The 27943-nt window shown below is 40.8% G+C and overlaps 1 protein-coding gene across 1 annotated transcript; it reads right to left on the bottom strand.

The window, feature by feature from the left end:
* Positions 1-257: 257 nt before the first annotated feature.
* Positions 258-27943, bottom strand: LOC115106088 (mucin-2-like). Its single transcript, XM_065008139.1, has 42 exons — positions 27840-27943; positions 27618-27662; positions 25177-25405; positions 24355-24484; positions 24140-24203; positions 23179-23261; positions 22561-22744; positions 22288-22413; positions 21935-22055; positions 20188-20323; positions 19997-20074; positions 19686-19893; positions 19335-19484; positions 18930-19024; positions 18638-18770; positions 17633-17876; positions 13256-13296; positions 13048-13136; positions 12751-12905; positions 12064-12202; positions 11782-11886; positions 11285-11482; positions 10817-11059; positions 10311-10467; positions 8397-8507; positions 8023-8164; positions 7873-7901; positions 5726-7654; positions 5378-5581; positions 4924-5165; positions 4539-4725; positions 4221-4422; positions 3842-4014; positions 3544-3613; positions 3309-3418; positions 2324-2355; positions 2068-2221; positions 1924-1961; positions 1681-1788; positions 1541-1580; positions 1015-1123; positions 258-887 (listed from the first exon to the last, which is right to left on the bottom strand). The coding sequence occupies exons 1-42, from the start codon at positions 27889-27891 to the stop codon at positions 716-718; spliced, it is 7257 nt and encodes a 2418-aa protein (XP_064864211.1). The 5' UTR covers positions 27892-27943; the 3' UTR covers positions 258-715.

Genomic DNA, 27943 nt, shown 5'->3' with positions numbered 1-27943 from the left:
AGATTAGAGGGGTGTCTCAGTAGGCCCCGCAGAGGAAAGGTTGAGAGCCCCTGGTAGCCATAGAAACGGATCCTGATTGGTAGGTAATAGTGCACCTCTATAGCTCTGATAGGATTAGCAACTTTCTTTGAATTCAGCTAATCAATGCTGATGTTAATGTATCAGGTTAATCTCAATCAATACTCATGTTAATTCAATTCATGCAAATTCATCAACGAAAGTCAACTTGATTGTGATACGTAAACGGTTGTTCAATGTAGAGGCTTCAGTACTTTATTGAAAATAAATCAGCAAAATCAAAGTGGTTACAGTTCTTGAAATAAACGTTTCAATAAAATAAGAAAATCACTTTCAAATTGGAGCCGCAGTCATTTAGCTGTAAAAGTGCTGGGTTGATCATTAGAAGATTTCCTATGTGAAATCTATGGAATACATACGCAATCAACGATATGCTACACACAATGGTCCACTTCCTGCACTGGAACAGAGTATATGCAATATAGAAAAACCTATTACACCAAGGAAACATTAAGCCGCTGTTCTGCACGTACCGTAGGGTATACCCTCAACACACCGACCAAGACAGTATTATAAGAAGGTTGCAGAATCTAGAAAAACCATTGATTTGGCACATTTTCACCATCTTAATAACAGTTCAATATAGATTTTCTTTGGTTTGTGTGCATGTATATACGTTCAGAACACAAGGCAATGTTTACTGCAATATACTGCACTTCTGGCACTCGCAGCTGGTAACATGTGCATACAGGTGTGGCATAACGGAGCCCCCAGTACAGGTCAGATTCATTGACTTCCTCTCATAACTCCTCACTCTGCAACACTCACACTTCTGTTCCAGTTGGAGAACACTGCGAGCAACAATCCATCTGAGGTTTAGAGAGAGGAAGGAGAAGAGAAGAGGACCAGACAAGACATTCACATTGTAGTTATGTCACACACTCTTATCCAGAGCAATGTACAGTAAGTGCATTAATCATCTCTGACCAGTCTTACCTTGTCTCTGTCCCACACTGGCCTTGACACATGGGCAGCTGTAGTGTTGCTGTGCAGTTGTCTACAGTGATGTTCACACTAGAAACCCTGGTAGCACAGGTCTGGTTACCTGGGGTAGAGACAACGGCAGTGTGTGAGTGGGGAAAATGCATCAACCTCATCATCATTACAGTTCTTTCTCTGAACTAAAGTGCTCTATGTTGAAAACTTCAACAATTGTTTTAACAGAGTACTGACAAACAAAATACTAAAATATCGTTTTTTTTGTGAACTGACCCTTTAATACAGTTCAGAGTTACATTGTACATAATCATCCCTTGGAGCTATAAGCAATAGATACAAAGACTAGGAAACGTTATATTGTTGTTGATTTTCTAGTCTCTCCTTGCAGTGGAAATGTCCACAGTGAATAAGTGAACCACCTCAGTTCAACCACTAGACGTCCGGCCCTCCCTCTCTTCACGGTCAGTGTGACCAGATATGAACCAATACCTACAACTCCGACTGGGGATAAGAGTTAGCTTACATGTGTAGCAGCAATGTTGTTCGTCCCATACTCTGTCCTCCTAGAAACAAAAAAGTTGCATTGAAAAGTTATATAGTTCCATACGTTGTGAGAAAAAAAAAAGATGTCTTCATAAATACATTTGAAAGAGCAGCGGGTACCTCTGAGCAGTTCTGATGGGGACACACCCTTCTCACTGTCTGAATGCCTTCTCTGGTACAGCTATAGGACTCACAAGGCAGGGCAAGGTCTGTCCATCTGTCTCCTACCTAACCAAACGGGCACATAGACATCAGATAAGAAGAGATGCCAATGTGTACAAAGGTCTTGTGTGTGTATGTATACACCCCCCCCCGGTACAGTAGCCATATAACGTTGGTATTTCTAAACATCTGGATGCTTACTTTGTAGGTCCTTCCATTATAGTTACACGTCTTCTCAACTGCAAAGGAAAGTGAGGTCACGTGAGCACTAGGAAGGTGAGTGTATTTACAAACGCCCTGTACATGCACCGTTATTATTATGCCGTACCAGATCCATTATCTTACCACAAGTCTGTTTGCCACAGCAGCCGGTAACCGGGACTGAGTTCTGACTGCAGAGAGGTGGCGGGGGAGGGGAGGGGTTAGGTTGACACTCCTCGGTCTTGGTTTGGTTGCTACACGTACACACCTGGCAGTTGGACTGCCATGTCTCCCCAAGCTGTAAAACAGAAGAACAATGAATACTAAAAAAGTAGCAGTATATCAGCCCCTGTAACAGAGCTGTAAATCATGGAGCCGTGAAAGCACATGGACTTCTCACCTGCTTGTGTTCTCCCAGTGGACCCTTGCAGTCTGGAAGACATAACGAAGAGGTTTAACTTATAACACATAAAGCATCAGTATAGTATGCACGGTTGGGGTCAATTCCAATCTAATTGTAATTCACTCATGAAGCGGAGAATTTATGTTGAATTCAAAATCGAATGTCAACAATCTGTTACACTGTTTGGACTGTTTGAATTGAAAAGCATAACGTTTATGGAAGTGAATTGTAAAACAATGTTTGTACATTTCCCAGTAAATTAAATGAATGCACAAAGTATGACAAAATGAATGCAGGATTTATTTTAAATTCATTTCAATTTGTATTTCTATATTACCAGTATAGCTAGGCTGTCTAAAGTGACATGATCAGTCTGAAAGACAGAAGTAATTGAATTCGAATGTGGAATTGTTGGGGATAATATTGAATTGGGAATTGAATTCATGTAATTTAACTTACAATGGAATTGAGAGGAATTAAAGTATCTCTGAATTTAAAGTGACCTGGAATTAGAATTGAATTAAATGGTTAAATGGAATTTACAGGGAGAGGGAATTGAATTACAATTCAATTTGTGAAATTAACCCCAACCCTGATAGTATGTATAAATTGCACACCTGGAGGTCATTGCAGCCAATGTGTTCAGGCCAAATCCTGATTTGGGATGCTCATAGCATAGCATTTCCCAAACTCAGTCCTCGGGACACCAAGAGGTGCACAATTAAAAAAAAAAGTTTTTTATTTTTTTTATTTTTACCCCTAACACTGTCAAAGCTTGATGATTAGTTGATTATTTGAATCAACTGTGTAGTGCTAAGGCAAAACCCAAAATGTGCACCCCTTGGGGTCCCGGGGACCGAGTTTGGGAAACCCTGTCTTAGCATAACTCAGATGATCACAAGTTCAAGTTCAACCTATACAAGTGGATTTCTCAAGTTTGGATTTGGCCCTAGGCTCAAGAGAGAATCCAAACTCCACTCACAGGGACACTCCGACACACAGATCGTCTTGTGCTCCTCAGCTCTGAACTGTCCTCTGAGACAGAAACATCCAGCCTTAACTTCCTCCTGTACTCTCCCTTGAACACGGACTCTGCAGAAAGAATGTGGAACACAGAAGACTCTTGAACTTTTTTTAGACACTTTTTAAAAATACATTTAGACGCGTAAAATGTCCTCTGTTAAATAGTTAGGACACAGGGAGATGGATTCACTTACCCTCCGTGACAGTAGTCATCCAATTGACCTTGGCACTCTCTGTACGCCATCCCTGTTGGGCACCCAATAGCTGAAAAAAAAGAAAATTCATTAGTGAAATGTTCTTTCTCTCTTCTTGTCCTTGTGTCTTAATGAATTTCCCCAGCATCAGTACACCATGATGGATGATAAAAAAATATATATATATACACAACTACATTTCTTTATTTTTTTTAATCAACTCCTCAGCTGATTTTCCAAGCACCAATACACATTTCAGGAAGTTTTAGAAACTTCAAAAAAAAAAAAGTTAAATTACCACAGGTCCCGTTGGTGAGTTGTCTCCAGTTCACACAGATGCCTGCTTTCTTACACTCCTCAGCAGCCTGCTCCAGAGGAGAACAGGCCGCGTCGTTCCTACCACACGAATCAAACCTACAGTTCTTTTCAAGCTGGCTCAGATCCACCCGTCTACTGCAATCTGCAAAAACTCTGTAATGACACATACCAACAGACTGATCAACATACAGGAAAACCAATAGTTTTACAACACAACAAAATCAGTTTGTATGTTGCATGGTTTTGTCTCAGTATAATGTATAATGCTGTCGCAGCAACATTGAATGAAACGCCACAGATTTTTGACCATTTGGGAGATCATCGTGTGAAATAAATCATATTGAATTGAATCGTCCTACGGGTGATGGAGAAGGTCACAGAGGGGGCTGCCAGGACAGCTGGTAGTGTGGTTTGTAGGATGGCAAGGGATGTCCCTGGGAGCAGCGCTACACTCAGGCTTCAGAGGGTCCTCATAGATCCAGTCATAGGCGGTCTTATCACAGCAGCTGTCAGCTTCAGTCTCCCCACTTCTACGCACACAAGAGCTCCCACCGCACACACCTGCCAATGGCCAAAGATGTAAACGTAAGCTTGGTAACGAACCCATACATACACGAATGCACGCATGCATGCAGGCAGGCATACACGCACCACACTCTTCCTTGTCTAATACAAACCGCATTGTCCTTGGGTGTTATTCAGGAAATGCTCCATGGCCAAGGTGACAGTCACAGTGTTGGATGGTGTGAGAGAGATATGTGAGCGTATCTCAGGGATGTATACAGACACCATATAGCCTGTCGTCTCAAACCTGATACCATTCTCCTCATAGGGAGGCTCAACGTTCTTCTGGTTCAGAGTAGACTAGGACAGAGAGGAGCAGAATGGTTTGAGTGAGTGAGATCTCAGAAAGATCACTGTCAAGGCTATATATTCAAGAGTCAATCAATCAAAATGTGGTGACTACTGGAATGAATGAACAAATAATTTAATGAATGGATGGACGGATGAATGAATCCTTAAACCAATCAATCAATCAATCAAGTTGAAGACCGGCAGTACCTTCACCCTGTACTCATCCGGTACGATGCTGACAGTGGCCGTGTTGTTCCGGTACTGCAGGATGATGCCTTTGGCACAGGAGCCGTCCAACTCGGGAATACAGAAGTAGTTGTCCACGCTAACAGTCAGATGGTGACGCAGCGTTTTCTCCTTGACCAGGATGTATGTACAATTATCCAGGAAGTCAAAGGTCACACCCTGGAAGGAGATGTAGTGAGGGTCTCCATAGAGGTTACAACGACCTGGGGGACAGGGACAATAAGAGTAGAGGGGCATAAGAGTAGAGGGGGAATAAGAGAGGAACTGACTTATAATAAGTGCATTCCCATAAGGGAGACAAAACTACGACATAAAAAGAGCAGACTTTGCAGGAAGTAAAACCCTCTTCAAAAACAAGATCCACGGATAGACAAACTCTAGCACTTCACACAAAGGGACAGGCAGCCAGACTCACAATTACACTTCCAGTAGTTACAGCATCCGTCTGAGACATTGACCATCTGTCCCCTGGGGCACATGGTGGGGCGAACTGGATTCGGACAGGTGACCGAAGTCATCTCTATCTTCCCACCCTTACAAATCTTATTGAAGCAGTCTTCTGTCCACTTCTCTCCACACACCCATATCTTGTTCCTCTTCAGGTCTCTACACTCACAAACTGGAAACAAGGTGAAGATTTGACTTAAACATAGTGGAACAATTTCAACATCTATTTGTAAGGTCAGCATTAGTGTAGATTTGAGAGATAAACCAATATCAACAATCCAAATTGCCAAAAATATATTTAAATATGTTGGCCTACTTGTACGTGTTGTAGACTCTGTAGATATTGTTGTTGGACCCGTAGATGTTGTCGATTCAGAGGTAGTGGGAGGTCGTGTAGAGGAGGTTGTTGGTTGACTTGTGTACAGGGTTGTAGCTTCAGTCGATGGTCCTTCAGATGTTGGTTTGGTTGTCATTTCAGTAAAATGAGTTGGTTTGGTTGTCATTTCAGTGAAAGAAGTTGGTTCGGTTGTCATTTCAGTATGTGAAGAAGTTGGTTCGGTTGTAGATGTTGGTTCAACATATTTGGTTGTAGAATATGAGAATGTAGTTGTGGGTTGTGTAGATGCTAATTTAGTTGTAGTTTCAATGTATGCTGTGGTTGCTTCTGCAGTAGTGGTTTGTCCGGCTGTAGTACTCAACCCATCCATAGCTCCTGTACTATGGTGAGTATTTGTAGGTCCTGTAACTATCGTTGGGAATAGTGTGGTCGTATATTCAGGTGGGGTTCTTGTTGTTGTGGGTTGTTTAGGTGAGGTTGTAGGTTCAGGTGTTGTAGTGGGTTGTTGAAGTGTGGTTGTATATTCAGGTGTTGTAATCAGTATAGTTGTTGTAGCTTCAGGTGTAGTTCTCATTGTAGTTGATTGTGTAGCTGTGGTTGTAGGTTCATATGTAGTCGGTTGTGTAGGTGTGGTTGTATATTCAGGTGTAGTAGTCAGTATAGTTGTTGTTGGTTCAGGTGTAGTTCTCATTGTAGTTGATTGTGTAGCTGTGGTTGTAGGTTCATATGTAGTCGGTTGTGTAGGTGTGGTTGTATATTCAGGTGTAGTAGTCAGTATAGTTGTTGTAGTTCTCATTGTAGTTGATTGTGTAGCTGTGGTTGTAGGTTCATATGTAGTAGTAGGTTGTTTAGGTGTGGTTGTAGGTTCAGGTGTAGTAGTCAGTATAGTTGTTGTAGCTTCAGGTGTAGTTCTCATTGTAGTTGATTGTGTAGCTGTGGTTGTAGGTTCATATGTAGTAGTGGGTTGTGTAGCTGTGGTTGTAGGTTCATATGTAGTAGTGGGTTGTGTAGCTGTGGTTGTAGGTTCATATGTAGTAGTGGGTTGTGTAGCTGTGGTTGTAGGTTCATATGTAGTAGTGGGTTGTGTAGCTGTGGTTGTAGGTTCATATGTAGTAGTGGGTTGTGTAGCTGTGGTTGTAGGTTCATATGTAGTAGTGGGTTGTGTAGCTGTGGTTGTAGGTTCATATGTAGTAGTGGGTTGTGTAGCTGTGGTTGTAGGTTCATATGTAGTAGTGGGTTGTGTAGCTGTGGTTGTAGGTTCATATGTAGTAGTGGGTTGTGTAGCTGTGGTTGTAGGTTCATATGTAGTAGTGGGTTGTGTAGCTGTGGTTGTAGGTTCATATGTAGTAGTGGGTTGTGTAGCTGTGGTTGTAGGTTCATATGTAGTAGTGGGTTGTGTAGCTGTGGTTGTAGGTTCATATGTAGTAGTGGGTTGTGTAGCTGTGGTTGTAGGTTCATATGTAGTAGTGGGTTGTGTAGCTGTGGTTGTAGGTTCATATGTAGTAGTGGGTTGTGTAGCTGTGGTTGTAGGTTCATATGTAGTAGTGGGTTGTGTAGCTGTGGTTGTAGGTTCATATGTAGTAGTGGGTTGTGTAGCTGTGGTTGTAGGTTCATATGTAATAGTGGGTTGTGTAGCTGTGGTTGTAGGTTCATATGTAGTAGTGGGTTGTGTAGCTGTGGTTGTAGGTTCATATGTAGTAGTGGGTTGTGTAGCTGTGGTTGTAGGTTCATATGTAGTAGTGGGTTGTGTAGCTGTGGTTGTAGGTTCATATGTAGTAGTGGGTTGTGTAGCTGTGGTTGTAGGTTCATATGTAGTAGTGGGTTGTGTAGCTGTGGTTGTAGGTTCATATGTAGTAGTGGGTTGTGTAGCTGTGGTTGTAGGTTCAGGTGTGGTGGTTTGATCAGGACCTAAAGAGGCAAATCACATAAATGGATGTGTTAATACCGCATTTTTTTAATTTCACCTTTATTTAACCAGGTCGGCCAGTTGAGAACAAGTTCTCATTTACAACTGCGACCTGCATTCCTGATAATATAATACTTGAATACAAGTCCGTCACAATTGTGATCAAAGTCTTAACTGATTTACAAATATGTTCATGCCGTCATAACTTATATCCACTTACCACAGTTAATACGTCCCTGTTCACAAGTGCTGTAGACAGAGAACACAGGAAAAGATCAGTTACCATTCTCCTGTATGTTACATTTATTTTCCCTTTCTCATTTCCTCACATAGGCCTACATGCACTGGTATACTGTAAATTGGTACTCACCATTTCTCAGTGGGTTTCCTGATAACTGTACCAGGTTCAACAGTAGTCTCGTTGGAATAACAGGTGCAGTTGTCCAAAGTGGAGCAACTCCTTCTGTTCTCATCATAGTATGGAGCCTCTGCTGGGCATCTCGGGTAGCAGCCTGCACACAGGCGTTAAGTTAGCGTTAAAGGTCAACATCACTGTGAGGAGTAGATTCATCTCTCATGACAGATATAAACATACATGTAAACTTAAACAGAATGATCTATTAGTGTACACAAGATTTGGTTCTGGGATCATAGCCTGGTGACAGGTCGGTTTGACAGCACAAACAGATCCAGGACCATGTTAGATGGATCAACCATTTCCATTAATTGAGTCAGTTCAGTTACCTTCCAGCTTGCCAGTGAAGAGGTTGTTCTTGCCACAGGTCTTGATCTGTCCACAGGGATCGTAGTGCCAGCTACTGTGGCCCTGCTCATTGTAGTAGTCGCAGTATACCGCTGTATGGGTAGGTAAAGGAATAGTTCATTTAAACACTGTTTCAATAACACATACATATACAGTTGAAGTCGGATGTTTACATACACCTTAGCCAACTACATTTAAACTCAGTTTTTCCACAATTCCTGACATTTAATCCTCGTAAAAACTGCCTGTCTTAGGTCATTTAGAATCACCACTTTATTTTAAGAATGTGAAATGTCAAAATAATAGTAGAGAGAAGGATTGATTTCAGCTTTTATTTATTTCATCACATTCCCAGTGGGTCAGACGTTTACATACACTCAATTAGTATTTGGTAGCATTGCCTTTAAATTGTTTAACATGGGTCAAATGTTTTGGGTTGACTTCCACAAGCTTCCCACAATAAGTTGGGTGAATTTTGGCCCATTCCTCCTGACAGAGCTGGTGTAACTGAGTCAGGTTTGTAGGCCTCCTTGCTCGCAGATGATTGTTCAGTTCTGCCCACAGATTTTCTATGGGATTGAGGTCAGGGCTTTGTGATGGCCACTACAATACCTTGACTTTGTTGCCCTTAAGCCATTTTTCCACAACTTTGGAAGTATGCTTGGGGTCATTGTCCATTTGGAAAATCCATTTGCGACCAAGCTTTAACTGCCTGACTGATGTCTCGAAATGTTGCTTCAATATATCTACATGATTTTCTTTCCTCTTTTGTGAAGTGCACCAGTCCCTCCTGCAGCAAAGCACCTCCACAACATGATGCTGACACCCCCTTACTCCACGGTTGGCTTGCATGCCTCCCCCTCTTTCCTCCAAACATAACAGTGGTCATTATGGCCAAACAGTTTTATTTTTGTTTCATCAGACCAGAGGACATTTATCCAAAAAGTACGATCTTTGTCCCCATGTGCAGCTGCAAACTGTAGTCTGGCTTTTTTTATGGCTGTTTTGGAGAAGTAGCTTCTTCCTTGCTGAGCGGACTTTCAGGTTGTGTCGATATAGGACTTGGTTTGCTGTGGATATAGATACTTTTGTACCTGTTTCCTCCAGCATCTTCACAAGGTCCTTTCCTGGGTTTGGGTTTGATTTGCACTTTTCACACCAAAGTACGTTCATCTCTAGGAGACAGAACGCGTCTCCTTCCTGAGCGGTATGACGGCGGTATGACGGCTGCGTGGTCCCATGGTGTTTATACTTGCTTACTATTGTTTGTACAGATGAACTTGGTACCTTCAGGCATTTGGAAATTGCTCCCAAGGATGAACCAGTCTTGTGGAGGTCTACATTTTTTTTCTGAGGTCTTGGCTGATTTCTTTTGATGTTCCCATGATGTCAAGCAAAGAGGCACTGAGTTTGAAGGTAGGCCTTGAAATACATCCACAGGTACACCTCCAATTGACTCAAATGATGTCAATTAGCCTATCAGAAGCTTCCAAAGCCATGACATCATTTTATGGAATTTTCCAAGCTGTTTAAAGTCCCAGTCAACTTAGCGTCTATAAACTTCTGACCCACTGGAATTGTGATTCAGTGAATTATAAGTGAAATAATCCGTCTGTAAACAATTGTTGGAAAAATGTTTTGTGTCATGCACAAAGTAGACGTCCTAACCGACTTGCCAAACCTATAGTTTGTTAACAAGACATTTGAAAGACAAGTTTTAATGACTCTAACCTAAGTGTATGTAAACTTCTGACTTTCACTGTAAGTATCATTTAATAGAAAGACTATCCTGGGCTCATACATACTTCAAAAACAACAATAAAGTGTTAGCATTCCTTTTAAATGAAATACTGCATCAGCATTGAATCATATTTGCATCAGTTGTGTTTACGTACGGCACATGTCTGGCGTTCTCCAGCGGACACACACGTCCTGGTCACTGCAGGCCTCAGCGTAGGCCGCCACGGACGTACAGAAACCCAAGAACTTCCCCTCAAACTCACAGGAGCACGACTCCAACACACAGGCCTGGTAGTAGGGCTCTGGGTCCACCTGGAGAACAAAGCAGAACATCTTAACGGAATGTCTCCTTAAATGTGTTACATAATTATATAATACATGCAATTTAGCAGATGCTTTTAGGGGCACATAAACATTTAAAATATCTTGTACGGGTGTTTGTGGGAATCAAACCCACTATCCTGGCATTGAAAGCACCATAATCTACCAACTGAGCTACAAAGGACCCACATGTTTGGGGTGAACTATCTCTTTAAGCCTACCTTTAAGTGGAGGTGTGTGATGTTTGGGGTAAACTAACCTTTTAAGCGTACCTCTTTGGCAGCCCTTAATTAAAGGTGTTTAACATTTGGGGTGAACTGTCCTTTTAAGCGAACTTTACCTTCAAGTGGCAGTCCTTAAAGGTGTCTCCCCTGAGGATCATACAGCGTCTCTCGGCCCAGGCGGAGCAGTAAGAGTGGCGCTGGCACGGAAACACCTCATTGGTCACGTCAGAGCAGGGGGGTGTGGCCATCTTCCAGCTGTTGCCGAAGGCGAGGGGGCTGGACACCACCGATGACCCACTTATCTGCAGGTCGTTCATCTCGTTGGAATCGAAGTTCCCGCAAAGTCCACACACTCGGTTCTGTGAAAGTACAGCTGATTAATTAGGTAATTCACTTAATTAATAATAATCCAATTAATTTATGAGTTACTAACTTAGGCAAGACAGTTGTGCTAACTTAACCATAGCTTAATACTAAACAGTACTTAGTAGCTGTGAAATTATATTTCAGCAGTTGCAATGATCAACGAGCAATAGGGAAATCTTACAGGTTGCATCTTTAACGTCTAGATAGAGAGAACTCACCCTCCAACGGTCGTCCAGTATGACGGTAAGTTGGGTGTGTTTGTCCCAGATGAGGGTTAGTCCTCTAGAAGGCACTGAGATCATGATGTAGAGGCCCACAGTGTGGGTGGAGTACAGAGGCTCCGCCTCCAGAGAAGCCCATCCCCCTTGGAGCCGTCTCGTCACCTTCATTTCATTCAGAGTCAGAGTGACATTACCCTGAGAGAAAAGACAAACACCTCATTAAGGAAGATAATAACGCTCCATACTACAGTCCTATTACCACAGGTATTCAGTAGAAAATTACTCACAAAAAAAAAGTCATTTACATGCAAACTTTCTGATACGTATTTACATGATTCAATACAATTAGTATTTACCTACCTGGTGATCCCAAGTGGTGCTTAGTCCTACTTAACAAAACACATTCCAAACAAACTGAGGGGTAATTCTATTTAATAATAATGGACTTCAAAAGCACGGCGTGGCAGAGGAGAGAAGTGAGCTAAGTGTATTACCAGCAGGTCTAACACGATGGTCCGGGAACAGGTCAGAGCCTCGTCACAGCACGGGACACTCTCTACTTTGACAGAAAACGACCCAGCTTCCCTACCACAGCCATCCTATTGAGAGAATGAAAAAAACAGCAGAATTGTAGATGTTTTTTTTTTTAAAGAAGCAGTACCATTAATTTCACAGCAGTATAGAAAAGAAAAACAAAACAAATATCTCTAACAAAATGAAGAACTTGCTTGATAACCCAATGAAAAGGTGATATCAGATTGGCTTCTGTGACTCACCTCCACTAATGTGTACTGACAGTTCCCATCGTAGCGGTACCATTTAGAGTCAAAGGTTTGATAGTGTCCGTTTCCATACACCAGGCATGTACCAGGGCACGGTTCATCTACACAGCTCCACTGGGCATGGCGGCAGGTGCTGGGAAGTGGATGGAGACAAACTTTTAGGGTGGTGATTCTGAACATCCACTTCAGTATAATTTTTTTGCTTAGTCATGTATTGATGTAAATATAAATTTAATTGGACCTTTATTTAAGTAGGCAAGTCAGTTAAGAACAAATTCTTATTTTCAATGTCCACCTAGGAACAGTGGGGTTAACTGCCTTGTTCAGGGGTAGAAAGACAGATTTGTACCTTGTCAGCTCGGGGATTTGATCTTGCAACCTTTCGGTTACACTCTAATCACTAGGCTACATGAAACATCAACTTAAGTAGAGGTTAGGATTCAAATGATGGATTACATTTCAGACCGTAAGTATAAAACACTATCTTTGCTTCAGCTCAGAATCAGACAAACACTTCCTGATGTTCGTTAGATATAATACACTACGTGGTGTGTTTGTTGGTTTGTTTGTCTTTAAAAATGGACAAATCCCCAAGTCATACTGTGATACATTCACTTATGTATGTATCTGTAATTGATAGACACTTCAGAAGTAGCAAGGCAACAGTTGTGGCTCACTCACCATGTTCTACAGTTGGTCTTGACACTCTGTCCTGCTTTGAACACTTTGCCACTGTACTGACAGGTGCAGTTGTCCACAGTCACACACACACCCCTATGGTCTTCCAACTGGCCCCCTGGACAGTAACAGCCACTTGTACAATTCTGAACAGCACTCTGGGAACAACGAAGATGAGTGTCTCATTACAATTCAATGCTAATTGAATCAATGAACAGTTTTCAGTTCTACTTTTGGGCTAGCATGAAATATTAACTTTTTATTACATTTTTTATGTTAACTCTAATTCTGTGAACTTACTGTTGGTTTGCTCAGACTGGCACATGTTTTTTGAGCTGTATCTATGGCAAATTGTGAGCAATGCACACAAACCTTCCCCTGGGTGCAACCTGAAACAGACAGTAGCATACAGTATTACATTTGAAGGCATATCAAACACAAAAAAATACTGTAATAACATGTAAGAATTAGACCATCAAGAGGCTATTAAATAAAAATATATATTTACCACAATCTTCAGAGCACAGCAATTCTCCATCCTCACATTTGCTGCAAAAGAGTATAAAAAGGTGGATGTAAGATGTTGGTGTTTAGGCTGTCTGATCGTCATCAGTGATCAGGCCAACCACCGCTGTGTCATCAGAAAACGTAATGATGGTGTTGGAATCCTGCGCAGCCACGCAGTTGTGGGTGAACAGGGAGTACAGGAGGGGACTAAGCACGTACCCCTGAGGGACACCCATGTCGAGGGTCAGTGACGGATGTGTTGTTGCCTACCCTCAACACCTGGGGGTGGCCCATCTGGATGTCCAGGATCGAGTCAGTTGCAGAGGCAGGTGTTCAGTCCCAGGGTCCTGAGCTTAGTGATGAGCTTGGAAGACACTATGGTGTAGTCAATGAACAGCATTCTTACGTAGTTTTTCCTCTTTTCCAGGTGGGAGAGGGCAGTGTGGAGTGCAAGAGAGAGTTTGTCATCTGTGGATCTGTTGGGGCGGTATGCGAATTGGACTGGATCCAGGGTGTCTGGAATGATGGTGTTGATGTGAGCCATGACCAGTCTTTCAAAGCATTTCATGTCTACAGATGTGAGTACTATGGGGTGATAGTCATTTAGACAGGTTACCTTGGCGTTCTTGGGCACAGGGACTATGGTGGTCTGCTTGAAACATGTAGATATTACAGACTGTCAGGGAAAGGTTGAACATGTCAGTGAAGACATTTGCCAGCTGGTCAGCACATGCTCCGAGTACACATCCTGGTAATCTGTCTGGCCCGCGGCCTTGACCCTTAACCAGCTTAATTTTTTAAAACCTGCGCCCTGCGGAAATCTAATTAGCATAATACAAAAATCCCCATAAAAATCTGTCAGTTTAAGCTAGAGATCTGGGGGGTTTTGCATTGGAAGCGTCTCAATCCACCGTACTTCCACATTTGCGGTGAAAGGTTACAACGCTCGACCGGTGTTTATCAGATCACGAGACATCCCAAAAATCGGTCTTCTTCATTTTGCGTCAAAAGACTTGTCTATAGTTGATACGGCTGATCTGCCAAATTCTGTCTGTAGCGTTTAAACCGCTTGAGCTACACAACCCTCCGTGCAAAGGTGTGACTCACAAACATCTACAGTTGTTTTACTCTAAGACGCACACAGGCCTCAAGACTCATCTAAAGGTACCAATTGAAAAAATGAATGGAAGTATACAGTAAACAGAGACTGTTTATTGCCAAAAATATGGGGTTAAATATCTATATATATATATATATATATATATATATATATATATAAAAAACTAAACAAATAATGTTTCCTGATCTTTCTTATATATCTTTTTAGGAGAGACACTTCAGAACAAACTTCCTTTTGATATTTTTGCTGGGACTATCTGTTCCTTGTAGTGAATCTGTTATTCAATGTGTTTGTATGGGCTAATAGCAGTAAGGACCAGAAAAAAGAACATGTATACTTCAAGGGGTCTTAAAATGTCAAATCAAATAGCTAAATGATCCTTGGTATGACCTTAAAAATGACATATAGCTTAGTAGAAAGAAATTTGGAAGCCCATACACATCTGACGAGCATTTGCAAGCCCTGCCACATCTGATGAGTGTCAGATCCGGCATAGTAGAATTCAACAATAGTCCCGTATTGATGTGTTGACAGTTTGATGGCTCGTTGGAGGTCGTAGCGGGATTTCTTATAAGCATCCAGATTAGTGTCCCGCTCCTGGAAAGCGGCAGCTCTAGTCTTTTGCTCAGTGCGGTTGTTGCCTGTAATCCATGACTTCTGGTTGGGATATGTACGTAGGGTTAGATGTACAATGACTCGCAAAAGTACTCACCCCCTTGCCATTGTTCCTATTTTGTTGCCTTACAACCTGGAATTAAAATGGATTTTTGGGGAATTTGTATCATTTGATTTACACAACATGCCGACCACTTTGAAGATGCAAAATATTTTTTTGTTAAACAAACAAGAAATAAGACAAAAACTTAACCCCCTCCCCCCCCCCCCGTCAATACTTTGTAGAGCCACCGTTTGCAGCAATTACAGCTGCAAATCTCTTGGGGTATGTCTCGATAAGCTTGGAACATCTAACCACTGGGATTTTTGCCCATTCTTCAAGGCAAAACTGTTCCCGCTCCTTCAAGCTAGATAGGTTCCGCTGGTGTACAGCAATCTTTAAGTCAGACCACAGATTCTCAATTGGATTGAGGTCTGGGCTTTGACAAGGCCATTCCAAGACATTTAAATAGATTTCGCCTTAAACCACTTCAGTGTTGTCATTGTCCTGCTGGAAGGTGAACCTCCGTCTCAGTCTCAAATATTTGGAAGACTGAAACAGGTATCCCTCAAGAATTTCCCTGTATTTAGCACCATCCATCATTCCTTAAATTCTGACCAGTTTCCCAGTCCCTGCCAATGAAAAACATGGTGTTCTTGGGGTGATGAGAGATGTTTGGTTTGCGCCAGACATAGCGTTTCCATGATGGCCAAAAAGCTCAATTTTAGTCTCATCTGACCAGAGTACCTTCTTCCATATGTTTGGGGAGTCTCCCACATGCCTTTTGATGAACACCAAACGTGTTTGCTTATATTTTTCTTTTAAAAAATTGTTTTTTTCTGGCCACTCTTCCGTAAAGGCCAGCTTTGGAGTGTACGGCTTAAAGTGGTCCTATGGACAGCTCCTTCGGGGATATCTTTGGTCTCTTTGTTGCCTCTCTGATTAATGCCCTCCTTGCCTGGTCCGTGAGTTTTGGTGGACGGCCCGCTCTTGGCAGGATTGTTGTGGTGCCATATTCTTTGCATTTTTTGATAATGGATTTAATGCTGCTCCGTGGGATGTTCAAGGTTTCTGATATTTTTTTATAACTCAACTCTGATCTGTACTTCTCCACAACTTTGTTCATGGCATCGCTTGCTTGGTGGTGCCTCTTGCTTAGTGGCGTTGCAGACTCTGGGGCCTTTCAGAACAGGTGTATATGTACAGCAGGTCAGCCACCAGGGGGAGACTCGTCGAGGCCCGGTGACAGACGGAGTATACATCACGAGGCGATGGCTCCATCTGCTGGACGTTCCAGGGCTGGACGGGCTCTCCGCCCAGGACTAATTGGGGCTGATTGCTCACCAGCTGTACAAGCGCCATGAGGCTGCCAGAAGGGCAGCACACAGGAGGACTGGGGGAAGTAAGGTGACTTCCGTGTAGTTGGAGACGGTGCCCGAGCGAAGACGATGGAGTTTGAGTGCCAAACAGGATACAGCAAGACCCGGAGCCCAGAAGACGGTATATCTATCCTTTTCTTTTGATTTTTACTTAATAAACACCCCTGTAACCGAGCTAATCATACTCCGTCCGTGTCTGATTTGTGTACACTTCTTGACCAAACCCCCTGGTCTGCCACAATACACTGAGATCATGTGACCGATCATGTGACACTTAGATTGCACACAGGTGGACTTTATTTAACTAATAATGTGACTTCTGAAGGCAATTGGTTGCACCAGATCTTATTTAGCGGCTTCATAGCAAAGGGGGTGAATACATAAGCACGCACTACTTTTATCTTTTATTTAAACAAGTACTTTTTTTCACTTCACCAATTTGGACTATTTTTTTTGAATGTCCATTACATGAATTCCAAATAAACATCCATTTAAATTACATTGTAAATGCAAAAAAATAGGAAAAACGCCAAGGGGGATGAATACTTTTGCAAGGTAATGTATACAGCCACATACTAGGGGAGAAGTGAATGGGAACTGTAGAGTTCCCGTGTGTGAATTCTTGCCCGATCTGCATTCTTTAAAAGCTGTTCACCACTGGAACCAACTACCAGAAAACTAAAAATGCTGACTAGTGTCAGTGCTTTTACACAAAAAGCGGTATAAAGAAGAGCAGGTTTTTAACCACTTACAAACCTTTTTCTTTGCTGTTTGTTTTTGTTTTTGTTGCTGTTTTTTTACAACTCATGGTTCCAAAAGCAATGTGTCCAATTATTATTATGTGCAATATCTTGACTTTGGTCTGTAAACGTATCTGTATATCCTGACCTCTGTTTTTATTATTATTCTTAAGAAGAACACAAAAATGTGTCTGTTTCTATGTTGTCTGTTCGTATATAATGTATTTTCTTTGTTATATGTTACCATGCCGGGGACTGCAGATGGAAATTAGCTGTTGAATAAATCTGGTCCAACGCATCTTTTCTCAAGTGTACTGAGACTTATGGTTTGCCGTTCAAATAAACGTAATAACGATAATACCAACAAACCGTAGCACGTTCTGTAATAGGATCTCCTGGTTTTTTTTGTGCAAGAGTCAAATGATTTATGCCGACACTGTCATCTGTAATGACACCTCCATAGCTGTATGTAAGAGGAACTCACCACTGTCGTCCATCGATGGCAACAGGTCCTGGTGGTGTGACTCCTCCCTGATGGTGACATGGACACTGGGCCTTCGGGGTACAGGTGAGCCCCCCGGTCAGATGAGTGCCCTCCAGGCAGCCACAGCCCTCCACAGGTGCATCCTCCACCCCACACCTGGGGTCTGGCCGGGATAGGGAGAGACAGGTGCTGTTGCACGCCTGCATTTCGTAGTCAAACCTCTGATTGTTCTCACACGGTACCGCTGGTAATCCAAAATGACATTCATGTTAAACATTTACAGAAAATGGCAGAAATATTGGTCAGCGAGAAATCCAAAATGACATTCATGTTAAACATTTACAGAAAATGGCAGAAATATTGGTCAGAGAGAAATCCAAAATGACATTCATGTTAAACATTTACAGAAAATGGCAGAAATATTGCTCAGAGAGAAATCCGAACCAGTTTAATTGGAATGAATGGCAGTAGAGAAGCAGTTGATGCATTGCCTGCTTTTGCTTATGCAGGGAAATAAAAGTAATGTGATACAGTATATCAGAAATTGTGTAATATAATTATTGTCAATCTAAAATATTGTCTTGTAAATACAGTGTACACAGGTTTTATACCAATTTTCCGTATAAATAGCCTAGAAAATATATGTTGCCAGACAATACATTCCTCAATGTTTGTTTTCTTGGAAAGCTGTTATTATATGATACAATATCAGTACTTGTTTGCATTTACAACTTGTCTGTCCTATCACAAACTCATTTCAGCCAGTGTATGGCTGTGGATTGACTGCAATTGTTTGTATGGAATGTAAATTAGAAACATTATTGGAATCATTCCACCTAACAAACATACAGTGCAAATAATATTCAAACATATTGTTTTACACAATATGGTATCACAGCACTGGCTGACCACTGGCTTACCAAAATGTCTGACCTTTTATACCGTCATAAGAAGGCTCATGTCCATTCTAGTACTCCAATTGCTAATTCTATGGGTGTTACTCACTGCAGTTGGTGGCCCTTCTCCAGTCACCCACTGTGATGCCCTGGTTGGCACAGGCTTTGGCATAATTTGCCAGGGCCACACACAAACACTGCTGCAGCCCAGTTCCACAGGTACACGTTCTCTGGATACAAGCCTGCAAACATGAAGTCACAAATGATTACAAAACATTGTTACGTCATCATTTCCTAGTTAAATTACAAGGTAAATACCAATTCAAATATGTATTTTTGTTTGACCTTAATCAATGTATAAAAAGTTCTTAAGATTTTGTTTCGTATTAGTTGATCCTTGCCTTGTGGTAATTGTCAGTAGGCACATGATCGTAGCACTTGGCGAAAATCCCACCGGGGTCTCTCAAGGTGTGACACTTCTCGTCTGCAAATATTTCTGAGAGGTAATCGTCCATAGGTTAGAGTAAGAAGCACAAAAACAGAATTAGGATCCCCCCTCCCCCATTTCTACACAATGTCGTATTGCAAGAGGCATTCACATTCCCCCTAATTCTTAAATGTCATGTAGACAATGTAATGTACCAACAAAGAGCGATAATACTATGTCAAGGGGAACACATTGTCACCACATGCATTGTTTTCATGAAGCTATTCAAACAAACTGATTCATTTCCTTCATAGGAAAACCTACTGAACGTATGTGAGGACCTATTTTGTAAGTCATGAAGCCTTCAGAGGGACTTTACCGTTGTCGGTGTTGATACAGACTTTAGGTATGTTAACAGGACAGTCCCCTACACTCCAGGACAGCGCAAACGGTTCCGCTGCATTTTCTACGATACCACTGCTTGTGGTGAAATCATCAGTGGTATCGGTATTGTAGTTTCCACAAAGTCCTAGTAAAAAAAGGAACGTTACCACTTTATTTTACAGTACAGAAATGAGCAGATACATGACATCATTTGTTTGTTCGTTCACAGGATTCAGTCAATGTGACTTAAATACTGATATGACAATGATAATGATGATAATGATGATGATACATAGCGATAATACGTATATCATGCAGAACCATTATAACGATGAAAGCAAAGTACCTTCTGGCATCCCTACTTCACTCTGTGGTAGTGTGATATAGAGCTGGAGGTCTGGAGACGTCTGTACTTGCATCTTCATGCCAAAGGATGTCAATACCTGGACATACATGGATGACTGCCAGAACACCATGGCGTTGTCTGACTGATGTAGCTCTCGGATTTCCTCTTTCTCAAACTGTACACTGTTGTGAGAGAATCTGTAGGTATTCTGTAATTGGCAAACAAAAAAGTGTTTTAGATGTTGTTGATCATCATAAAGAGACGCTGAATGTAAAGGGGAAGCAAAGGTTACAAGCAGACAAAAACCGTACCTGGTAAATCTGAAGAAACACGTTTTGGATGGAGGACGTCGTCTCAGAAAAATGTATGGATATCGTCCAATTAAAACCCTGTTTTATTTCATTCATAAAGAATAAGGGAAGTTAGTACTTTAGGTGAAAGTACTGTATGAGTACAACTCAAAACTACCATAGTGCTGTGAGATTAAAATCTATTGATTTACCTTCGAGGCCATGTATGCGCATTTACCAGGAAGGGTATACTGTTTCCCATCGAACGTGGTCACAAACTGCCCTTCAATCACACACCTACTAGGGCAGCTGTTCTGAGAGCATATCCACTTGCCATTGTTGCACATACTGTGGGGAAATAAATGAGTATCATGTTACATTTTGATCAGGACAATATCAATAAGTGGACAAATTCAATGAGAAGTCTGGCTAGTTCACAAATAGCATCCTTTTCAACACACAGTACCTTCGGAAAGTATTCAGACCCCTTGACTTTTTCCACATTTTCTTAGGTTACAGACTTACTCTAAAACGTATTAATTTGTTTTTTTCCTTTATCTATCTACACACAATACCCCATGATGACAAAGCAAAAACACTTTAGAAATGTTTGGTCATTTATATATATAAAAACATATATCACATTTACATAAGTATCCAGACACTTTACTCAGTACTTTATTGAAGCACCTTTGGCAGCAATTACATCCTCGAGTCATCTATCGTATGACGCTACAAGCTTGGCACACCTGTATTTTGAGTTTTTCCCATTCTTCTCTGCAGATCCTCTCAATCTCTGTCAGGTTGGATGGGCAGAGTCACTGCACAGCTATTTTCAAGTCTCTCCAGAGATGTTTGAACAGGCTCAAGTCCGGGCTCTGGCAGGCCACTCGATCCTGACTAGTCTCCCAGTCTCGGCCGCTGAAAAACACACCTACAGCATGATTCTGCCACCACCATGCTTCACCGTAGGGATGGTCCCAGGTTTCCTCCGGATGTGACATTTGGCATTCTTGGTTTCATCAGACCAGAAAATCTTGTTTCTCATGGTCTGAGAGTCTTTAGGTGCCTTTTGGCAAACTCCAAGCGGGCTGTCATGTGCCTTTTACTGAGTATTGGCTTCCGTCTGGCTACTACCATAAAGGCCCGATTGATGGAGTGCTGCAGAGATGGTTGTCCTTCTGGAAGGTTCTCCCATATCCATAGAGGAACTCTTGAGCTCTGTCAGTGACCATTAGATTCTTGGTCACCTCCCTGACCAAGGCCCTTCTCTACCGATTGCTCAGTTTGGCTGGGCGGCCAGCTCTAGGAAGAGTGTTGGTGGTTCCAAACTTCTTTCATTTAAGAACAATGGAGGCCACTGTTGGGGACCTTCAATGCTGCAGAAATGTTTTGGTACCCTTCCCCGAATCTGTGCCTCGACACAATCCTGTCTTGGCGCTCTATGGACAATTCCTTCCACCTCATGGCTTGGTTTTTGTTCTGACATGCGCTGTCAACTGTGGGACCGTATATAGACAGGTGTGTGCCTTTCCAAATGATGTCCAATCGAAGTCCAATTGAATTTACCCCAGGTGGACTCCAATCAAGTTTTAGAAACATCTCAAAGATGATTAATGGAAACAGGATGCACCTGAGCTCAATTTCGAGTCTCATAGCAAAGGGTTTGAATACTTATGTAAATAAAGTATTTCAGTTGTTTTTTTTAAATGTAATACATTTGCAAACATTTCTTAAAACCCGTTTTTACTTTGTCATTATGGGGTATTATGTGTAGATTGTTGAGTATTTGTATTTATTTATTTAATTTTAGAATAAGGCTGTAATGTAACAAAATATGGAAAAAGTCAAGGGGTCTGAATACTTTCTGAAGGCATTGCATACTCTAGTGCAATACTTTTGACTAAAACCACATAGTGCTCTTGTCCAAAATAGACTCATGAGTTCTGATTCTCTCACCAGGTCTGGCATTTAGTTCTGCGTTCTTCCCTCGGTGCATAGTTCCTCCCGGCGTACACACACGGGCAGGCTGACTCACTTACACAGTAATGGCCCTCTGCTCGATCGTTCAATACCTGCCCTGAAACATAGCCATTTAAAACCCTCATCAACCTTATGTGATTGTAACACTAAAGATAATGTTTAAAATGGTCTCCCGGCAGATTGCTTAATATGTGACGGTAATTTTAAAAGCAGTGCAGATCTGCTTGCTAAGACATTGTCTGCTCAGTTACAATGAATATTTTTAAGAAACCTTTTACACTTTAGACTACACTTGAAACTGTTTCTCTGGATGACAGTGTAAGGCCTACCTTGGGGGCAGACACAGGTGCTGGTGATGTCCTGATCATTGGTTCTAGGTGCTGGGTTGGAACAGGTGGGAACAAACGCATCACCCTGCTCCTCAAAGTGTAGTTCTCCTGGGCAACTGAACTCAGCTGTTTCACAACAGACAGACACACAAGTCTTTAAGAATTTGTTAAAGACCAAATCACTTTAACAAGATTAATAGTCATTATAATGTGTTACAACTGTTCATAACATCTTTATAAACGAACAGCTTTTTTCTGAACTGATTTACTTACGACATTGTGTCAAGGTCCTCCAAGCATGGCTGGTCTGACACCGATGGCCAATTTCTTTGAAGAACGCACATCCTACATAAAGCTCTTTTTCATATCCGTAAATATTCTCTTGACAAAGAATTATGTATTTGCTTGTGTTAGCCTGCAGACATTCAACGTAGTTGGAGAGGAACGTCTGACAGACCTATTACGTAATACATAATACATACAGTACATCATACTGTAAAACACTAGTGCAGACTTCAAAACAGTATAACCTACGTTACAGCAACATGGCATTATCTATATAGAAATATTAACATCAAGGCTTGCCAGAAAATTATAGTGTTCTATGTCTTAGATCCATTCATTACCATTCACCAGATGTCATAAGGTGAATGCACCAATTTGTAAGTCGCTCTGGATAAGAGCGTCTGCTAAATGACTTAAATGTAAATGTAAATGTAAGTCTAGTGTTATTTACCAAGCCATAACCTTCAGGCCAAGCACGCAATACCAGAGACCCCAAGCAGTGACACTAGTACTTTACCACCAGATTCAAACGGTGGTCCACGTCCCAAATAGCACTTGAATCCCTATATAGTGGTCAAAAAGAAGTGCATAATTCAGGAAATGTACCGTGCTCTTAGCGCGGAGGGAGTCCATGGTCTGGCACCCGGCCTCTGAATGAACACTCTTTGCAATCAATTGCTGACGGTCATCTAATTTTGCAGGAAAATATAGAGTAGTTAGTACACTGAAGTGTAGTTAAAGTGCAGTTTACAGCAAGAAGTGTAGTTAGCGCACAGCTAACAGCAAGAAGTGTAGTTAGCACCCAGACAATTGATATTCAAGAGGCTGTTCACTGTATTTTTCTCCATACTGCATTTTGCAGATTACTTAGACAATCCATATCTACAATTCAACATGATATACAGTATATATATATACACACATATATATATATACTGTATATCATGTATATATATACTCTACCAGTACACAGTACCAGTCAAAAGTTTGGCCACACCTACAGTACTCATTCAAGGGTTTTTCTTTATTTTTACTATTTTCTACATTGCAGAATAATAGTGAAGACATCAAAACCATGAAATAACACACATGGAATCATGTAGTAACCCAAAAAGTGTTAAACAAATCAAAACATATTTTAGATTTTAGATTCTTCACAATCAGCCGACCTCAACCCAATTGAGATGGTTTGGGATGAGTTGGACCGCAGAGTGAAGGAAAAGAGCCAACAAGTGATCAGCATATGTGGGAACTCCTTCAAGACTGTTGGAAAAGCATTCCAGGTGAAGCTGGTTGAGAGAATGCCAAGAGTGTGCAAAGCTGTCATCAAGGCAAAGGGTGGCTACTTTCAAGAATCTCAAATATAAAATATATTTTGATTTGCTAACGCTTTTTATTTTACTACATGATTCCATGTGTGTTATTTCATAATATTGATGTCTTCACTATTATTCTACAATGTAGAAAATAGTACAAATAAAGAAAAACCCTTGAATGAGTAGGTGTTTTGACTGTTACTGTATATATTTAGAAGAGGTATAAAAAATATGTTTATAAGGTAATTGACCTGGTATATCTGGTCGTCCACAGAGTCCAGTCATTCCAGGGACTAGCTCCTGCTCCAGTTTCACCTGTTAGAGGACAGACCAGGGACCAGTCAATCAATCATGTATTAATAGGTCATCTCGGCACCAGGAACCTAATCAAATTTGTTAAGGATAGCATGAGAGAATAAATAATAGGTAACAACAATGTATTTGAAGCTGTTCATGGATCACTCACCCAGAGAGAGTCGATGCCCACGCCCACACTGCTCCAGATGACAGACAGAGGTAGAACAGTGCTCCTCAGCTTGGTGTTGGTACCGTACTGGAACACATGTTGATAGGTGTGGTCGTAGGGAAGGGACACCCTGTGACAAACACGTCATAGTCAATCGTCATCAACCATCATCATCATCCTCTTCCTCAATGCCAAGTAGGTTAATGATTATTTTAGACGGTATATTTTGTTGGTGTGAAGAAAAGGGCAGGAAAATCTAGCTAATATTTGGTGAAATATCTAATTAATAACTTGGTCATGCTCGAGCTCTCAGATTAATGATGTCTGTAACTGCATTGCGCAATAGACTATAGTAAGATCACCTTGGTGCATGTGAAGGTAACCAGATTCATCCATTCATTAATTCCATTTGGAGCTAGCAGCTTATGTAAGATAATTACAGTTACAAGTCATCCCAGACGTCAAAAAACTGTGAAGGACAGACATTTTCCTATTCAATGTCATCACTTGCTTTGAAGTAATAGTGTAATTGGCAGCATCACAGGCCACGATTAAGACCATTGGATTAAAAATCACATTCAATACAGGATACATACAGTATATCCAGCAAACATGTTTTGAATCCAGCTTTACAGTTAACTTTATCAGGATCCGAAGACCCACTCCAGAACTGTGTTATGCATGATTTTATATGAAAAGTGACTATATCTGGATCTTTGCAACTACCCCTTTATGTGTTATCTGTTTTTTTTACGAGTAAATAATTAGACATAATTTAACAGAATTAAAATAGAATAAAATAGAGTAAATAAAAACACAAACATTCTCTGCTCGACGAAGATAGTTCCATTGTACAGAATCCGGGTCTGGATCTTGTTGACGTTGATCTCGACATATTCCAGCAGGCCGTTTTCACCTCGACGCACGGTGATGTCACAGTCCACCCGGTTGTGAGTAAAACGTGTCAGCGTGAAGGGACAGGTGGAGTGGACGTAGAATACGGTTCCGTTGAACATCTGGACGACTCCACTGCCAAAGGTCTTACACACATCTGGCAACAAACAGAGACGAGTCAAAAGTCTGCTGCAGTAATAAATCCACATAGAAAAACTGAATTTAAAGGGAAACTCCATCACTTTTCAACCTTTTTAATTGTCTTGAACATTTAAGTTGAGTAGAGTTCAGTAGCGTTAATGTTATGTACGCATTAGATATAATTTCATTTCCAAAGCTATTGTTAAATCATCTTTGCTAGCCAAGCAATGTGTTGCTTGCTACAGTGGTTCTTCCTTTAAAGGTTTTGAGTTTATGCCGCAACCGTTTGTGGTAGATGGTGGCAGATTATGGTAAATTGCGTCATTCTGACAACAATGGCTGACACTTAAATAATGTGCAATTGAATTCTCTGGCACCCCGCAAGCTGTGCTATAGTACGTAACTTTTAAAGGAAGAACCACTGTAGCTAGCTAACCTAGCTAGCTTTAGTGAGGGTTGGGTGTCTCTGATAGAACTGGCTAGCTAGCTAGCTAGATTATTTCTAGCAAAAAATAATCCAAATGTTCCCTCCTGCAGTAGATTGTTCTGGTCTGGCACCTCAGCTGCCTATGGACAGACCCAGTCAATGTATGTAGTCTTTTGTATCATTTATTTATCTTGTTCAGAGTGAAATTAAAATATGTTCATGAAAATTAACCCCTTTTTCTATTCTTAATCTTGTGTGGAATTGTTTCTCTGTCTCTTCATTCTCCACAGGGTAACTGTCAACTTGCGAGTCGGAAAATGAATACTGGAGGTGAAGGAATCTGCATTGTAAGTATACATTTGATGTTAAAACACATCATTTTCAAATACAGATGTTAAGTGCACAGAGGTCATTTGTACGTTATATGTTATATTTCAGATGCGAGCTTCCAGTGACAATTCAACAATGGACCAAGTTATTTCAGCAAAAAAAAAAGATTATTGAAGCACTCCTTGTCCATCATGCTATTGTGATTTTGTGCTGAACTTTGTAGTTTTATGCATTGTATTTTAATGTAGTCTAGCTACAGTATGTAAGGTAAAAAGCTACATTTTCCATTAATTAAATTACATGGTAACATATATTTATGAAATATTTTTTGGAATATATTTTACTAGCTACCACAGCATGCTGTCAAAATGTATTTCCACACCACTTACTTAAATATATAAATATACATGCAGAAATATAAAAAATTGCCAATTTTGTAACATGTCAATATATTTATGTGCATTTAAATATATGTAAATAGAAAGCTTAAACATATCTTTAGATATGTATAATTCACATATGTATAATTAAATACATTTACATACAGATTGTTAATAAATTTGTCTATACATTTTGTTTCAGTATGAGCAATCTAAAGTTTTAAAAACAGTGATTTTCAAGTACTAAGAGATTCATGAGGATGCGGGAGGCAAGAAAATACCATGCAGGTTTTGAAACTCACCGTTTTTCTTACTTGTGATTCTACCCTGTGAAGCATTTTTTAAGACCTTTCTTCTTACAGTTATCTTTTTAACCACAGATCATAGAAACGTATCTTTTTCACATATGTAGACTGGTTTGGTGCAGTAGTTAATGAATATGAGGTTGAAAAGTGTCGGAGTTGCCCCTTTATGGGCCGGTTTCCCAGACGCGGATTAAGTCTGGTCCAGGACTAAAAATCAATGGAGATTCTCCTATAAAATAGCTTTTTAGTACATGACTTTTTAGTACATGACTAGGCTTGATCTCTTGATATCACTAGCCACTTTAAACAATGCTACCTAATATAATGTTTACATACCCTACATTATTCATCTCATATGCATACGTATATACTGTACTCTATATCATCGACTGCATCCTTATGTAATACATGTATCACTAGCCACTTTAACTATGCCCCTTTGTTTACATACTCATCTCATATGTATATACTGCACTCGATACCATCTACTGTATCTTGCCTATGCTGCTCTGTACCATCACTCATTCATATATCTTTATGTACATATTCTTTATCCCCTTACACTGTGTATAAGACAGTAGTTTTGGAATTGTTAGTTAGATTACTTGTTGGTTATTACTGCATTGTCGGAACTAGAAGCACAAGCATTTCGCTACACTCGCATTAACATCTGCTAACCATGTGTATGTGACAAATAAAATTGGATTTTATTTTATTTTATTTGATCTGTGTCTGGGAAACTGGCCTTCTATGTATATGTAATTTAGAGGAAGGTACTTTACTTACTTTGATGGATATCAGAGGTTGAAACAGAACCAACTGGGCCTAGAACTAGAAATAACAAAATATTAATATGCCAGCCAATCCATATACAAACTAGAGTACAATTCTGTACAGTAATAACTCCTTTTACCATATAAACTTTTTCAGTGGGGACAAGCAGTTAACCCGGATAAAAATGCGTAAAGAAACTAATCACAGTCAAGTTTCAAAGAACACCTACTGTACCTGAGACAAGAGAAAGTAAGACAGCTACCAGAGTCCACCCTGGAGGAACCATGCTGCCTAGCTCACCAGTCTTAATGAGAGACGGAGAGAGAGAGACAGTGTGA

The sequence above is a fragment of the Oncorhynchus nerka genome, linkage group LG23 (genome assembly GCF_034236695.1).
Source record: "Oncorhynchus nerka isolate Pitt River linkage group LG23, Oner_Uvic_2.0, whole genome shotgun sequence".
Taxonomy (NCBI): Eukaryota; Metazoa; Chordata; class Actinopteri; order Salmoniformes; family Salmonidae; genus Oncorhynchus; species Oncorhynchus nerka.
This window is presented reverse-complemented; position numbering and strand designations above follow the sequence as displayed.

Excerpts from the sequence above, each read along its gene's own strand:
- LOC115106088 (XM_065008139.1), bottom strand. The coding sequence starts at position 27,891 with ATGGTTCCTCCAGGGTGGACTCTGGTAGCTGTCTTACTTTCTCTTGTC. Across the intron at positions 5,582-5,725 it reads AGAGTCTACAACACGTACAA|TTTGTGAGTGTAGAGACCTG; the intron begins GTAGGCCAACAT and ends CCTTGTTTCCAG. Across the intron at positions 1,789-1,923 it reads ATAATGGAAGGACCTACAAA|GTAGGAGACAGATGGACAGA; the intron begins GTAAGCATCCAG and ends CCGTTTGGTTAG.